Source organism: Pseudochaenichthys georgianus, unplaced genomic scaffold (genome assembly GCF_902827115.2).
Source record: "Pseudochaenichthys georgianus unplaced genomic scaffold, fPseGeo1.2 scaffold_435_arrow_ctg1, whole genome shotgun sequence".
Classification (NCBI taxonomy): domain Eukaryota; kingdom Metazoa; phylum Chordata; class Actinopteri; order Perciformes; family Channichthyidae; genus Pseudochaenichthys; species Pseudochaenichthys georgianus.
The window spans coordinates 141568-157468 of NW_027263000.1; the positions used below are offsets into that span (position 1 = coordinate 141568).

General features: G+C 40.5%; 1 protein-coding gene across 3 annotated transcripts; it reads right to left on the minus strand.

The window, feature by feature from the left end:
• Positions 1 to 187: 187 nt before the first annotated feature.
• scoca (short coiled-coil protein a) lies at positions 188 to 7268 on the minus strand. 3 transcript variants are annotated; one of them, XM_034078476.2, is made up of 4 exons: positions 7192 to 7268; positions 2637 to 2708; positions 2447 to 2527; positions 188 to 1631 (listed from the first exon to the last, which is right to left on the minus strand). In XM_034078476.2, the coding sequence occupies exons 2-4, from the start codon at positions 2653 to 2655 to the stop codon at positions 1489 to 1491; spliced, it is 243 nt and encodes an 80-aa protein (XP_033934367.1). In that variant the 5' UTR covers positions 2656 to 2708; positions 7192 to 7268; the 3' UTR covers positions 188 to 1488. The 3 variants fall into 3 exon arrangements, with proteins under 3 accessions (XP_033934367.1, XP_033934366.1, XP_033934368.1); XM_034078475.2 differs by lacking the exon at positions 7192 to 7268 and adding an exon at positions 3967 to 4058; XM_034078477.2 differs by lacking the exon at positions 7192 to 7268 and adding an exon at positions 3971 to 4055.
• Between the last annotated feature and the right edge of the window lie 8633 nt (positions 7269 to 15901).

Here is a 15901-nt window from a genome sequence, read left to right on the forward strand (position 1 = left end):
TATGCGTTTTCCCTTTCCTGTTGTGAGTTGAATAGGTGTGTGCATGTAAATGGTCTGCAAAGGCTCAAATCTAGAAAAAAGGTTTCCTCCAGAGGGAGTTTCTGCATGTAAACATTAGCAGCACAAAATACAAAAAAGCACCTAATTTCCTATATAAAGCTGTACAGGTGAAAAAAGACCCAGAGAAAAGAGTGATATTAGGTTTTTATTAAACAAATGTCTAAAAGGCAAAGGTGGTTATGTGGGGAAAAAACATGCCAGCAAATAAATGAAAGACTGTACAACTGTTATCAAAATAACCTTAATAAATTACAAGCATATACAGTGTTTATAGCATCCTATATTGTTAAGACTTCCACATTTGAACATGGATAACTGGTTTCCAGATATTAGCCTTTTTTTCGTAAGAGGAACAATTCTTCAGATTACTTCTTCCACCCTCATCCCCTTTGTCTCTGAGCTAGCAGGAGTTTGAGGACACACCCTCCTCTACTGTACTCTGAGCACATCAGCACATTTTACAGTCATACCCCTCCTCTAGCAGCCGGTGTATTCCAGGCTGAGTGGATCAATAGCACTCAAGGCCACTCAACTGCTCCCTTCCTGCCTGTCTCCTCCTCCTTGTGTCATCTGGCCTATTTAGTCCCCTCCTCCCACAGAGTAAGAACACAAATGAAACCATTTATGACCCGATAATTTCCTTTATCACGCTTACATTACAATTTACAACACCACATGACATGATAAACTGCAAAGGGTCACAAATACTTGTAAGTACAGAATGGAAATCATGTATCGTGATTAAAATATTGCATACACTTGCAACTAAAAACTGTTTACACCTCTTTTAGATTCTCTGATTTTTATTTGCATTGTTATCTACTATCCACATTGTCAAAAAGTTATTTGTACACTTCGTTATTTAGGGATTATTGGTTTAATGACATCATTAGATGCATTTTAAAATAACTCCTACATGCGATCCAGTTACATCTTATATCCTCCCTAATACTGTCCAGTTTGCCAGCTTTTTTTAACAGAGTAATAGTCATGCTTGCATCCGGGACTTGCGCTGAAAAATAAATAATTTAAATAAACCAGTGTTGAAATGAGGAGCAGTATTTGAAATATTTATGAAAAACCAAGCAGGTGAAGCAGAGCTAAGAATTATTTTACAGATACGACTTCGACAGAGAACGTTAAGAAGAGACTCAAGGTACAAATGACCCTCAACCACTTTATTTACATCGTTCTGTTTTAGTGTTGCTGATTAAAGGGTGATGTCTACCTTGTCTGTAGTGTGGAGAGGAAACTGCTGCAAATCAGACCTGGGCAAGACTAACGTTAGATTTGTCAGCAGGAAGGGAAAGTTCATATTTATGATTATCCAATTCACTCTGGAAAGTAGCGATTACAGAAGAAACGCCCAGGTCTGCTGAGAAAAACAAATCCCTCTCCATGCCTGGATGGCGGGTCCCTTTCTTTTCCTCACTTCCGCTTGCTCTTGGTGTCGGTGGTCTGGAACACGCTGGAGGCAGACATGAGGTTCTCGATGTACTGACCCAGCACCTGGTTCTCAGACTTTAACTTCAGGTTCTCCTCCTTGACTGCGTCCACCCGCGCTGACAGGTCTGGTACAAAAAAAAGGAAGAAATGGAAGCTAAAACCAGGGCTGTATCGAGTAGTTCGGAAATGCGATGCTTCCTTTTAATACGTTGAAATTCGAGTATTTAACAAATCCAGTATCGGGGCACAGTTGCAAAATGAGATTAGGCTACACTTACACAGAGCCGTTTTACCGCTTGTCATGTCAAGGCAGCCTGAGCGTTTTTTTCTCCATTCATTACAATGAACATCAAAGGCAGCTGCTTCGAGATGAAAATATTTCCAATATCTAGAAAAGCGCCAGAAATGTCCCTGACCTTTAAGGCAAAGCTTGTTTTTGGCCGTGTCTGTGAGACGGAAACCGTCATAACAAAGACCAAAACATTGTTAACAAAATTAAAATGGGGTGATGCTTATCTGTCATACAACCACGGATGTCAAGATATTGCTGTCATAGAAACAATAAAAAAGAAACTCCGTTAGGGGACTCTGTTCAGCGCACTGCCAGCGCCTTTCTTCCACAAATGTCTAGCTGTGTTCTCTCTGTTTATTTCTGCTGTGTGGATAACATGAATTTGCAGATATAACATTGATGGCGAGTAACAAAAACATCAGACACAGAAGAATGTGTGAGCAGACTCTTCTGGTGTAGTTGGGCCTGAAACTAATGTAATGTGTCCACAAATTCTGCCTACATTTGTGGATACCATTCACATTAAAAAGAGGTTAAGTTTAAGTCAAATATATCCTCCATCAAAATCATATGCATGTGAATGGGGAAAGGAGATTGAGGGACAGGTGCAGTTAAGTGCACAGTACTATATCCAAGTGTGTGTGTTACCTTCGAGAGTGTGCTGAAGTTCCAAAACTTGATTAATTAACCTCGTCTTCTCCTCCATCTCCACCTGGTTCTCCATGTCTCCTGCAAATAGAAACATGCTTTCCACATAAACTTAAAACGCATTGTCTCATCATTAAAACGTGATGGGACATGTATAGTTTTTTACAAAGTTGCATGTAAGCCGACGTACCATCTATATCGCAGTTCATGATGAAAAGCTCGTTCTCCTGTTTAGTATGCAGGGCTGCAGATCCACTGTCCACTGTAAAAGAGATAGAAGAACACTGTGAGCTCCATAAGGTAGATCATTAGATAGCATGGTGAATATATCAAAAGCAGGAAGAGATGCATGCCATTATATACTACTCTATCCATATAAATAAAACCAAGTGCCGGAGATTCAGGGTTTCCCGGACTCAATATGCTTAAACCATGTCGTAAACGGCTGGGTGTTTTATCTGAATTTGTCGGAATCACAATTTTGACCTGAGTAATATTATTTTTTAAAAAGGCAAATACTATTCCAACTAAGTATTGTGGTGCTGCAGAGATGTTACGGCCTACAAATTGAAACTTTTAAATGTATTAAAGTTTGTACAAGAAAAGCACACACACAAACCACCATTTTAATAGTGATTATTCATTTTTGAAAATAGATGCAATAATGATTATTTCCTTCAATTTGGTCGCAACTGCAATAGAAATAAAAATGATGCTATAGGCTGCTTGTTATGATCGATGCTATGTTTACTGTGTGTGAGAGGCTCAGGCATGTTTTTCTGCCGGGGACGATGATGGCAGCTGGGCGGAGCTGACACCGCACCCAGGGGCAGGGTGTGAGATGATGTGGTGATGCTGACTACTGATAACCCGCAAAAGAACCACTGTAAGGCCCGCTTGAAGCCAAACATTCTTTGACATTGGGTAATTGTGTCCAAACTATCTTATAGTAAATGAACCGGCAACCAATAACATCAAATGAGCGGTATAGCTGCTCAATCTCTGCGGAGAACTGCTAGTGCTTAGTTAGCTTGTCTGGACAAACATGCGCGATGTCGGCGGACATAGATTAGGCCAGCTCCATATAATCGCCCGAAAACATTTTAAAGTCTAATATACCACTGTGGGGTGGCTCAATGTGACTCTGAGCAACATTTTGAAAATGGGGGAAAGTAAAGCAACCCGCCAGGAGTGTCCGATAATGGACGCTTACACATTAGCTATGTAGGCTAACTAGCAATGGGGCTACCACTTCAACAACAAACGCAAGATGAGTGTCTCACAGTAGGCAACAAAAACAAGCTCAAATTTAGAAGTGACTATTTGATATATAAATATTACTGGTCATCATACGGAGCGCTGCTAACTGTTAACAATACAGACTAGCTACTGCTGGCTTTAGCTTCAGATGTAGATTACAAGGCTGCCTTTCATCGAAAAAAATGTTCTGTTACCCAAATGAAAAGAGTAAGTACCGATGTTCGGACCTTTATATTATGCAGTCATTGGTTTGGACTCACCTACAGACAGAAATGTCTTCTCCGTTTAGCGGAGTGACCTGTAAACAGACCAGCGGCTCTGTGGGAAGGATGGGGATGCTATTGCTAATGAGAATGATGGCGACGTCACTGTGCGTGAGCACACCGACCAGCAGGGAGAGCACTACTGCATACACACACACACGCACGCACACACACACACACACACACACACACACACACACACACACACACACACACACACACACACACACACACACACACACACACACACACACACACACACACACAGACAGAGCAGTCATTATCAGACTGTAGTAAATAATAATCGAATGGGTTTGATTTTATTGTAGTGTTCTGGAAAGGATTAAGTCATACTATGATAATAACATTGGTATTTAAAATGCCTTCATAACTCAATAGCTTCATCTGTTTGCAGCTCACAAATGTATTTATAAACAATAAGGACTCAGGACCGTTTCTAGCTTTTTGGGGCCCTATAGGCAAGATGCTGTTTGGGGGCCATAATTTTTATAGTTTTTTAACTACAATGGGGTATTCCAAAGCCTTTAAGATGATCTGTGGAGAAAACAGGCTAATTTCACGAAAACCAAGCAATTTAAACTTACAAAAAATGATATTAAAAAGGTAAACAATAAGGCTTCTCTACGTCAATAAATACAAGAGATGCTGCATTTTCTCAACAATGTATAATTTACATTTTTCATCTTCCTCAGATGTCACTCATTGGGTGACAGCCCAACGATGATTTGGACTTTATTACCCCAAAAACACAAGCCACAGCTTTGCTATCATTGCAGTTTAGTTGTGTGTATATCCTACATTAGATTTGTAAGCATATAATGCTTCACCGAACACAGGAGGGGGCTTGGCTGTCTACAAATAAAGACGGTTAATTTGTATTCTCTATGCATCTGCATAGTCCGCTTATAGGAAGAGTAGATATCCACTATAAAGTCTTTTATTTTATATTCTGTTTTTGTTTATCTTGTTCTATTTACATGTATAAAGACGTGCATTTGCAACATTCTCTGCAACATTTATCTTATTGTATTTTGTGGGAGTCCCAGCAGCTTCTACTGAAGCCAGTCCCCAACTCCGGGGACTTCCGGCCGGGGACTTCGGGTGGCAGTATACACCGTGAAGTTGTTTGCGACCTGCCAGTAAACCCCAAAGCAGAAGAAGAAAAAGTGATGTCAGCGGCTTAATTTGCCTAATCCTCCCCCAGGGATTTATTCCGGTGTGAACGCAAATTACGCAATCTGTACTTAGTTAATGAGAACTAAAGAGTTCTCATGAACTATGTTCTGATGAACCTTTGTGGGAAAAGCGCCTATTCACACTAAAAAAATCCAGAACTAGAATTTAGTTAATGAGAACCTTTTCACCCCGTTTTCAGTCCCTGCTAGAGAGCAGGTACTTTCATGAGAGAAAAAGGTTCCCATTTCTGATTGGCTGGGCGGATTACAAACCACGCCCCGTAAAACTCCCAAAAGGTTTTGTGAGGCTGCCATTTTATTTCCCTCACATTAGCATTATTACTAGCATTAGCCCAGCGCACAAACGGAGAGAGACTAACTTATGGCAACACAAAAGAAAACATGGGAGCGGTGGAGATGAGGATGTGTCGGCTTTTCTGGCGATTTACTCGGAAGGTATAGTACAATATGATAACATAATTATATTAATGCTGTCAAAATTATCGCGTTAAAGGCGGTAATTAATTTTTTGAATTAATTGCATTAAAATATTTAACGCATGTGCAGAATGGCCTGCCCCATACATCCCACCAGTGGCAGTGCCAGGGTATGGCTGGGGTAGGCTACACCCATACCAAGAAATGGCTTAGCCCCACCATGAAAAATGATGTTAAAGTAAGCAAAATAAAGTCCGCCAACTCGCGCGGAGTAAATTGCACAGACAGCAGTTAGTAAGATTGATTTCAGTAGCCACTTGGCTGGAAATACCGAAGACCAGAAACGGTTTTGAAAACTTTTGTCACGTAGTGATCGTCTTCTCAAAAGAACATCTTTGATAATGTCTTCTGGCCAATCAGAATCAAGATAACGGCGTGGTGTTGTTGCAGGAAGTCCCGACGGAGAATACTTTTGCTGTAGTACAGGGGTGCACATAACTGGTACGCAGGTTATGTGCGTAATCTGAAATGCGTACCAGCACTTGTGTCACAAAGCGCATTTGCGTACCGACGTACTTGTGAAGCTTTTCCAGAAGGCGGTTAGATCACCGGACGACAGAGTCGGTCTCCGTGTGCAGTGTGCACAGACAGGGCTGCTGTTAACGTCGGTCTGTACAACGGAATTGTGCCAAAACTATGCCAACCGGCTGCGGAGGGAGACCCCCCCCCCTTCACTGGAGAACTGCGCTAAAACAGCTGATCACAACGTTCACACTCTGTGGTCACGAAGTACTCCACTAGCCCCCCCTGTCGACTTTCCTGAAGTACTCCCCCGTTGATAGAAATCAACACGTAATGAATTAAGACCCCACGGTTTGATGATTGATAGGTGTGTGGGCTATCTTTCATTTTGACACACAGACATTTTTTATAATAAACATACATACTGTATTTTAAATGGATATATCCGCCTTCTTTCATTTATCTTTCCATTCCCACAACAATATACATAAAGAAATGGCATATTTTGGACATAGTTCGAATGGTAATTAAATAATTTTTAAACTGTGATTAATCTGATTAAAAATTGTAATCGTTTGACAGCCCTAAATTATATATATTTTATTTATAACTTTAAAGAGAGAAAACATTTTGACTAAAAGTTGACTGAAATGTAAAGATTCTTCATCGACTAAAACTGACTAAAACGTTTTGAGTTTTCGTCGACTAAAACTAGACTAAAACTATGAAGGATAAAAAGGACTAAAATGTGACTAAAACTAATAACCATTTTCGTCTCTAAAGAGACTAAATCAAAAATAGCTGCCAAAATTAACACTGCACTTAATGAACTGGAAGGCAAATATTGCAACCCGATATCACGGCAAGACGTGAACAGGTGACGATTTACCATGCTGGGAGACGTGAAGATGTCACGATGTCATCCCTTCAAACGTGACAGTTACACGGTATTGTTAACCCATGTTAACCATTGGAGAAATAACCGGAAATGCCAAGCAAATGCTACCCCGACGGTCGGTTGTTATTGTCAATATTAATATAATAATGATTTATTTTTTAATAGTCACCTCTTGATTACGCCAATTTTCTTGTTACCCCAGCTGGTTGACACCTCTTTTAGCAGAAACAAAGGCTACATTAATGTAGTAAATCGATGTTAATCCATGCGTGTAGATCTGGTGTGGAATTAACGGACGTGACGTTGTGCGATTGAGTTGCCAGGCAACAGCTTCGGTTCATGTTAATTTACAAACTCTTCAACTACAACCGTAGTTATATTTAAAAACATGTTGGAAGGCCTCACGAAATACATTAATGCAAATTAAAATGTAAATGTGAAGGAATGTGTGTATAACAAAATACATCGGTGATAAATGAAACCGGAAACTGACAGGCAAGATCCTCAGCTCGATGATTGGATGGTTTAGTGCATCCCATGCTGGGATTTGGGGTTTATGTGATGTGAAATCTGAAAACGTTTTTTAAAAACAAAATAAAACTTTATTCCGAGTGTGCTTGCTTTTCTCTTTGAAAGTCATCACATAACAGCATTGTAATACATGGTTCGGCTGCATTAAGTATTACATATCTGCCGTAGTTCTCTATGTATAGAGCCCTGCTGAGAAGACTTCTAGACAAGCAGGAAGAACTGCCGCCAAAACTGAAAATGTGACGTGGATCATAAATATATAAGCAATTAAACAACATCTTACATTTCTTTTCACACAATACGTCTCCTTGCAGTATCAACACTAATTCGGCTGACTTTTATATTTGATCCAATTGGTAGATAGGCTGTATTTACACCATAACGGTGCAGAGCTGATAGAAAGGGACACCTGGTAGTTAAAGCACGTTATTGAATTTTATTATTTATTATTAGATATTAATAGGAGGATGTGCAAAACAGACAAACTAATAAGGCTTAATTCAAACATTAAAGAGTACTTTAGGTTAAGGTCTTCTTTTGAATAAGAAAAAGCTTTGGGGGTATAGAAGAAGAATATGGAGGGATGAAACCCTCTTTAATGGTCACACATGCAGAGCACACAGCACACACAGTGACATTTGTATCTACAGATACATATTAAGCCTGAAGTACTTAACGTCTAATATATTGCTTTCCTGCAATGTTAACTATGTTTAAGCACTTATTTGTTTATTATTTGTTTATTATTAAACTGATATTATACATATGTATTATACTCTTATAAGATGTATGTAGATAGTATAAGAAATGTGCAGAATGACAGTTTAATGGTGGAGGTATACACACAATATTGATAGATGTCTTGTAATGCACTGTTGAGGAACCTGCGACCCAAGTTTTTCATTCATTGCATAACTACACCGTAGTTGTGTATAATAAGTCAATAAACCTTAGCTTAGAAAATCTTGAAATCTTGAAAGGGGTGTGGAAACTAGTCATTATATACAGTCTGTTGTGACAACGCAGTCTTTAATTAACTATTAGTAGAGAATAACGAGTAATGAATATACTTTATAGGGATCCTATTAATATCTAATAATAAAATAATGAAATTCAATAACGTGCTTTAACCACCAGGTGTCCCTTTCTATCAGCTCTGCACCGTTATGGTGTAAATACAGCCTATCTACCAATTGGATCAAATATAAAAGTCAGCCAAATTAGTGTTGATACTGCAAGGAGACGTATTGTGTGAAAAGAAATGTAAGATGTTGTTTAATTGCTTATATATTTATGATCTACGTCACGTTTTCAGTTTTGGCGGCAGTTCTTCCTGTTTGTCTAGAAGTCTTCTCAGCAGGGCTTTATAAATAGATAACTACGGCAGATATGTAATATTTAATGCAGCCGAACCGTGTATTACAATGCTGTTATGTGATGACTTTCAAAAAGAAAAGCAAGCACACTCGGAATAAAGTTTTATTTTGTTTTTAAAAAGACATTTTCAGATTTCACATCACATAAACCCCAAATCCCAGCATGCATTGCGGCTAAACCATCCAATCATTGAGCTGAGGATCTTGCCTACTCAGTTTCCGGTTTCATTTATCACCGATGTATTTTGTTATACACACATTCCTTCACATTTACATTTTAATTTGCATTAAAGTATTTCGTGAAGGCCTTCTAACATGTTTTTAAATATAACGACGGTTGTAGTTGAAGAGTTTGTAAATTAACATGAACCGAAGCTGTTGCCTGGCAACTCAATCGCACAACGTCACGTCCGTTAATTCCACATCCACACGCATGGATTAACATCGATTTAATACATTAATGTAGCCTTTGTTTCTGCTAAAAGAGGTGTCGACCAGCTGGGGCAACAAGAAAATTGGCGTAATCGAGTGTGACTATTAAAAAATAAATCATTATTATATTAATATTGACAATAACAACCGACCGTCGGGGTAGCATTTGCATGGCATTTCCGGTTATTTCTCCAATGGTTAACATGGGTTAACAATACCGTGTAACTGTCACATTTGAAGGGACGAAATCGTGACATCTTCACGTCTCCCAGCATGGTAAATCATCACATGTTCACGTCTTGCCGTGATATCGGGTTGAAATATTGATGCTATAGAAACGACGCTGAAGTTGGCTTCCGATTCAGAGCATCCGATTCGGCAGTTAAGGGGAAAGTTAAGGGACAGTTAATTTACAGCGCTGAGCGAACAATCCTCCGTGTTTGAACCTCTTAGGCCCCGGCCACACGAGGACAAAAACGGTCGTTTGCGTTACTGTTTAGTGTCATATAGACCGTTCGGCCACACGAGGACGACCGAATACGGCACTAAACGACTGCGGAAACGATAACGGGTCCCAAGGTGGATAGAATGGCATACGCAACGCTCTGGGGGGTCCAACGGCTCCGTGTGTATGCCCTATACCAGGGGTCGGCAACAGGCGGACCGCGGTCCGGGTCCGGACCCAGACGCCGACCTATACGGACCCGGAGCTATAATCAATACATTAATAGGGGATTTTTCGTCTCCTCCCGCTTTTTTAACGCTGATATGGGTGACTTGTGTAATTCGTGGAGAACCGAAGAGTTTTCGTTTTGGGGGTGGGGGTGGGGGGGGGGGGGAGTCCGTGGACAACTTCTCACTTCAAAAAAGAAGAAGAAATCTAGACCGCAAAAATAATTAAACAAGCGAGTACCTGTTTTTCCTGGCCAATTACAGGTTCCTTGAACACAACACGAGCGTAACGTGTCTTCACGTGGTATATGTCTCGTCTGAAAGGAGTGCTGACAGAGAGCACCGGAACGCCACTCCAGCCCTTAAAATATTGCAATACCCATAAGGAGCCGTACACATGCCGCAGTGTTTGCGTGGCTGTGTCTTTAGTTGTAAGCACAGTGGCGATTCTTGTTTTGCTCGATCTCAGTGCTGCATTTGATACTATCGACCATGATATCCTATTGCAAAGACTAGAGCACTTAGTTGGCATACAGGGAACGGCTTTAGGCTGGTTTAGGTCCTATCTATCTGAACGCTCTCAGTTTGTACGTGTTAACGATGAATCTTCCACGCAAACCAAAGTTAGCCATGGAGTGCCACAGGGCTCAGTGCTCGGACCTATTTTGTTCACATTATATATGCTTCCGTTAGGCAATATTATAAGGAATCATTCTGTAAACTTTCATTGTTATGCAGATGATACTCAACTATATTTATCAATCAAGCCTGATGAAATTAATCATCTAAATAAAATTCAAGACTGCCTTAAGGACTTAAAAACGTGGATGACCTTAAACTTTTTGATGTTAAACACGACCAAAACTGAAGTTATTGTACTTGGCCCGAAGAATCTACGAAACAAATTATCTAAAGATATACTAACTATGGATGGCATTAATTTGGCCTCCAGTGAGACTGTAAGGAATCTTGGTGTTATATTTGATCAGGATTTATCCTTTAACGCCTACATAAAATCAATTTCAAGGACCGCCTACTTCCATCTACGTAACATTGCAAAAATCAGGCATATCTTGCCTCAAAACGATGCAGAGAAACTAGTCCATGCATTTGTTACTTCTAGGCTGGATTATTCTAACTCTTTATTATCAGGGAGTACCAAGAAGTCAGTCAAGTCGCTTCAGCTGATTCAAAATGCTGCAGCTCGTGTACTAACCAGAGTTAGGAAAAGGGACCACATTACTCCTGTTCTGGCTGCCTTACACTGGCTCCCTATAGAACACAGGATAGAATTTAAAATTCTTCTTCTCGCCTACAAAGCCCTTAATGAGCAGGCGCCATCTTACCTTAAATAACTCATTATACCCTACTGTCCTACTAGGGCATTGCGTTCCAAGAATGCAGGGTTGTTGGTTGTTCCTGGAATCTCTAAAAGTACAATGGGAGCCAGAGCCTTTTCTTATCAAGCTCCACATTTGTGGAATCAGCTTCCAGTTTGTGTTCGGGCGGCAGACACCCTATCCGTTTTTAAGAGTGCGCTTAAGACCTTCCTTTTTGATAAAGCTTATAGTTAGGGCTGATTAGATTCAGCCCCTAGTTTTGCTGATATAGGCTTAGTTTGTCGGGGACATCTTACTTCTTCCTTCTCTCTGTCTATACCTGTGTACTCTCATGTTCCGATTAACCCAGCTTCCCCAAATGTCTTTCTTTTTGGTGTCTATATACGCCGGGATCCGGAGTCATGGATGATCCTGCGGTCCTGTGTCCTGGATCGCGAGCCTTGGATCGCGAGTCGTGGCTGTGGTCCTGGATCATCGGTCCTGGATGGATATCCTCGTGGATTCATCTTCCTATTATACACACATGCATTTCCAAACATTTGGACTACCTATGTTGCAAATGTATTATCTTTTCAATGTACACACGGCATCTATTGCACGTCTATCCATCCTGGGAGAGGGATCCCTCCTCTGTTGCTCTCCCTGAGGTTTCTCCCATTTTTCCCTTTAAACTGGGTTTTCTTCTGAAGTTTTTCCTTGTACGATGTGAGGGTCTAAGGACAGAGGGTGTCGTATTGTCATACTGATATTCTGTACACACTGTGAAGACCACTGAGACAAATGTAACATTTGCAACCTGATCTCACCAGAATGCGTGACTCCACCACGACTCCTTAACACCACAATGCGTGGTGGAGTCACGAACTTTGTTACATTTGCGTGTCGGTACCACGCAAACAACCCCAATGTAAAGTGAATGAGGCTCCTTTGTCGTGGTGCACACACGCATTTCTACAACGTGCATTGTGTGTAATGCAACTGTTAATTTTATTAAATTAGTTTGTTTTTAAGGAAGGCCAGAGCTTCAGCTGTGTCAAATAGATTGTTCCCTTTAGTTAACGTTATTTAAAAGATAATGATCATGTCTTGTATTACGAGCGTCCATTCCCATTGGAGAACGGAGAATTTTACACCCGGAAGTAAGTAGCCTATTCTCCTTACTGTCGATTGATTTTACAGTGATATCTGCACTACTCATCGACTAAAAAACACCAAATTGTCCTTAATTACACAACATTGATTGGTTTGAATTGTGTGCAATGCTTTTGTATTTTCCCCCTTCAATTCGGAGAAACAAATATTTTTTCGGAGTTTTTGGACGGCAGAAGACACTACACTACCCAGAATCCTCAGCTATCGTTTGGGACTACACCATGAACCCCGTGATCAGTCCTCAAGTTCTTTGATTGGTTGACCTCCAACTGCATTCCATATGAAAAAAAACGTTTCGTAAAAGAGAAAATCATACTTTATTCAGCAGTGCTTGCTTTACTCTTTGATAGTCATCACATGAATGCATTGTAATAAATGGTTTGGCTGCATTAAATATTACACATCTGTCTTAGTTCTTTATTTATCTACAGAGATCGGGCATCAGAATACACCGGAAACTATTCTTTTACCGTTCTGTTTTAATTTCACAATAAAGTTAGTAGTAATATTTTGTTTTGATATTATTGTTTTTTATTAACTACTAGACGACTGGGTCATGTTAAGACCATCTTTTTTTGGTTGCTATGGGTTTTTTCCACCCCTTTATGTTACAAATATTAAAACAATAACAAAATAATATTCGTCATAAACTAAACCGGAAACAGCAGTATATTTTATTTTGTTAACACTGTAAACTTGACCCAAACCAACTACTGGTTAAAGCACGTTATTACACGTTTAGAGTAATTGCAATGCAGGAAGATTGTGTTGCTTTTTAATGACTGTTTAAAATGCCTTTTTCTTAATGTCTTTCATTTTTGTAACGCACTTTTGAATGTGTTATATTTTATGAAAACATTCAAATATTAAGAGTACATACAAAATAGTGGGAAAGTAGAAGGTCAATTATATAAATATAGAATAGAAAATATCAAGAAGATACTCAAATGATATCTAGAGTAAAACAGTGTAGTGCCTGATAGGAGGATGTGCTAACTAATAAGGCTTTATTTAAAGAAATGTGCAGAATACGACAGTGTAATGGTGGAAGTATACACACATTGATAGATGTCTTGTAATGCACTGTTGATGAACCTGTGACCCAAGTTGTTCATTCATTGCATAACTACACTGTTGTGTATATGATATGTCAATAAACCTTAGGAAATCTTGAAAGGGATGTGCAAAATAGCAATTATATACAGTCTTTAATGAACTATTAGAGAATAACGAGTAATGAATATGCTTTAAACGGATCTGCAGATAAATATTTAGTCTTCTCAAGCACCAACTATCAAATATCTCTCCTGATTGTTGGCACTTGACAATCACCTTCACTGAATTTCATTCAGGTGTAACTAAAGTCTGATTTAAGGGTTGTTTATATTTCACATCATTAATCCAAATCTGTAAAGTAACTAAAATAAATGTAGTGGACCCCAGCCACAAACGGTTCTGTCTGCTGCAGTCTGGCAGGCGGTACCACAGCATTCGGACTAAAACCACCAGACACAGAGACAGCTTCATCCCACAGGCCAGAAGACTATTAAACACCTGAACTTAGAAATAACATTCATCTGGCTGCTACTTAGAAATTATTTATCTAATATATCATATTCCAATCACTTGTATATAGACTCTTATTGCACTATTTCACTATTTTTTCTGTGTATCTGTTTTATTGCGTAGCACTGTTGGAGGAGCCTGTGACCTAAGGGGGTCTGAAACTGTGTTATAAAGAATCTTTAGACCATCTGGGATAATCCAGTCCAGATTTGATGAGTCTAGGTATAGTGGTTTTAGATCAGGACCTGGTCTAATGTGGTCAGGATGCGAAAAAAGCACTGAAATCTCCCTTTTTTGTATTTTCACAAATAGAATTAAGGTTTCACAAATCTCAAACTGGGTTATAAATACTCTTTAGACTCTCTGGGATAATCCAGTCCAAATAAATCGGCTATGCAGCGATTTAAGAGGTTCAATCACGGAGGATTGTTCGCTCAGCGCTGTAAATTAAATGTCCCTTAAAGGCCCTGACACACCAAGCAGTCACCAGAGGACTAGCCGACGCTGAAGTCGGCTGTTGCCTGGCCGTGTTCTCCTGCGTTTTGGCCATGTGTCGCACGGGAACACACCGCACCGACTTCAGTGCGTGAGTGGCAATAACTCTCCTTACCAGCAGGCGGCGGTAGTGTGTATTCGTCATTCAAAAGAGGCAACAACCGGAAGACAGAGAAGAAGAAGAGTATCTTTTCTCCGTAATATCATACAGAGCTGGCCTCTCCTGGATCAAGGTGATGAGCAGGTCTTCGTTTGCATCATTCCAGATCGCCATGATGAGATGAAAATGAATAGCAGTCTGTGTGTGCCTTCTTAAATCGTTTGTTTACGTCCCTCACTTCCGCTTCGCTTCTCATGCACTGATTTGCTAGCTGAACAGCCAATCAGAGTGATTATTTGGTCCGACTGCCAGACCCGATGCATGGCCGATTCAACATGTTGAATCGGCCATGCATCGGGTCTGGCAGTCCAAATAAGGCGTGTCACGGTCGACGGTGCGGGACACACCAACCTGACTACGGCGCCGCGAATGCCCGACAGCCTCTGACGGCCTCTGACTCCCAAAATCGGGTTTGTGTGTCAGGGCCTTAACGTTCCCCTTAACTGCCGAATCGGATGCTCTGAATCGGAAGCCAACTTCAGCGTCGTGCTATAGGCTACGAGAAGGGGATGAGCCGGCTCTATTTTTCTGAGGAAGCTGAGATCCTTCAACGTGTGCAGCAAGATGTCAGATATCAGAGCCGGTGACACCAGCAGACTGATAATAACTCATTAAGAAAGCTGGCTCTGTCATCGGGGTCAAATAGGACACGTTTGAAGCTGTGGTGGAGAACACGGAACAGGCTGATGTTGATCATGGATACCCCACCCATCCTCTCCACCTGTAGCTGGATAGACAGCGGAGCTCCTTCTCCAACACAAGGACAGATACAGGGAAACATTCCTGCCAACAGAAATCACACAGTATAAATCACCTCTGGCGGGCAGAGAACGCACTGCTCCATAGTTTCTCTTTTGTTAACTGGACTTATAACTTCTCACTCTACATTTTGATGTATTTTAATATGCCATTCCTTGCACACTTAAAGGTGGGGTAGGTAAGTTTGAGAAACCGGCTCGAGATCGCTAGAATTTGAAAATACACAACCGGAGAAAATCTGCCACTTCCTTATAGAGCCCCTCCTCCAACACACACGAACGCGCACATGACCAATGAGGGCACGAGATAAGTTTGTGCCCCGATGGAAGGCTGACAGGCAGGTAGGCCATCCAATCCGTTTAGCTGGGCCGGCTAAACGGATTGGTTGTACTTTTT

What these genes read in the sequence shown, in the direction of transcription:
- scoca (XM_034078476.2), bottom strand. An exon ending in ACTTCAGCACACTCTCGAAG is followed by an intron (nt 1,632 to 2,446) that starts GTAACACACACA and finishes TTTTTGTACCAG; the next exon opens with ACCTGTCAGCGCGGGTGGAC.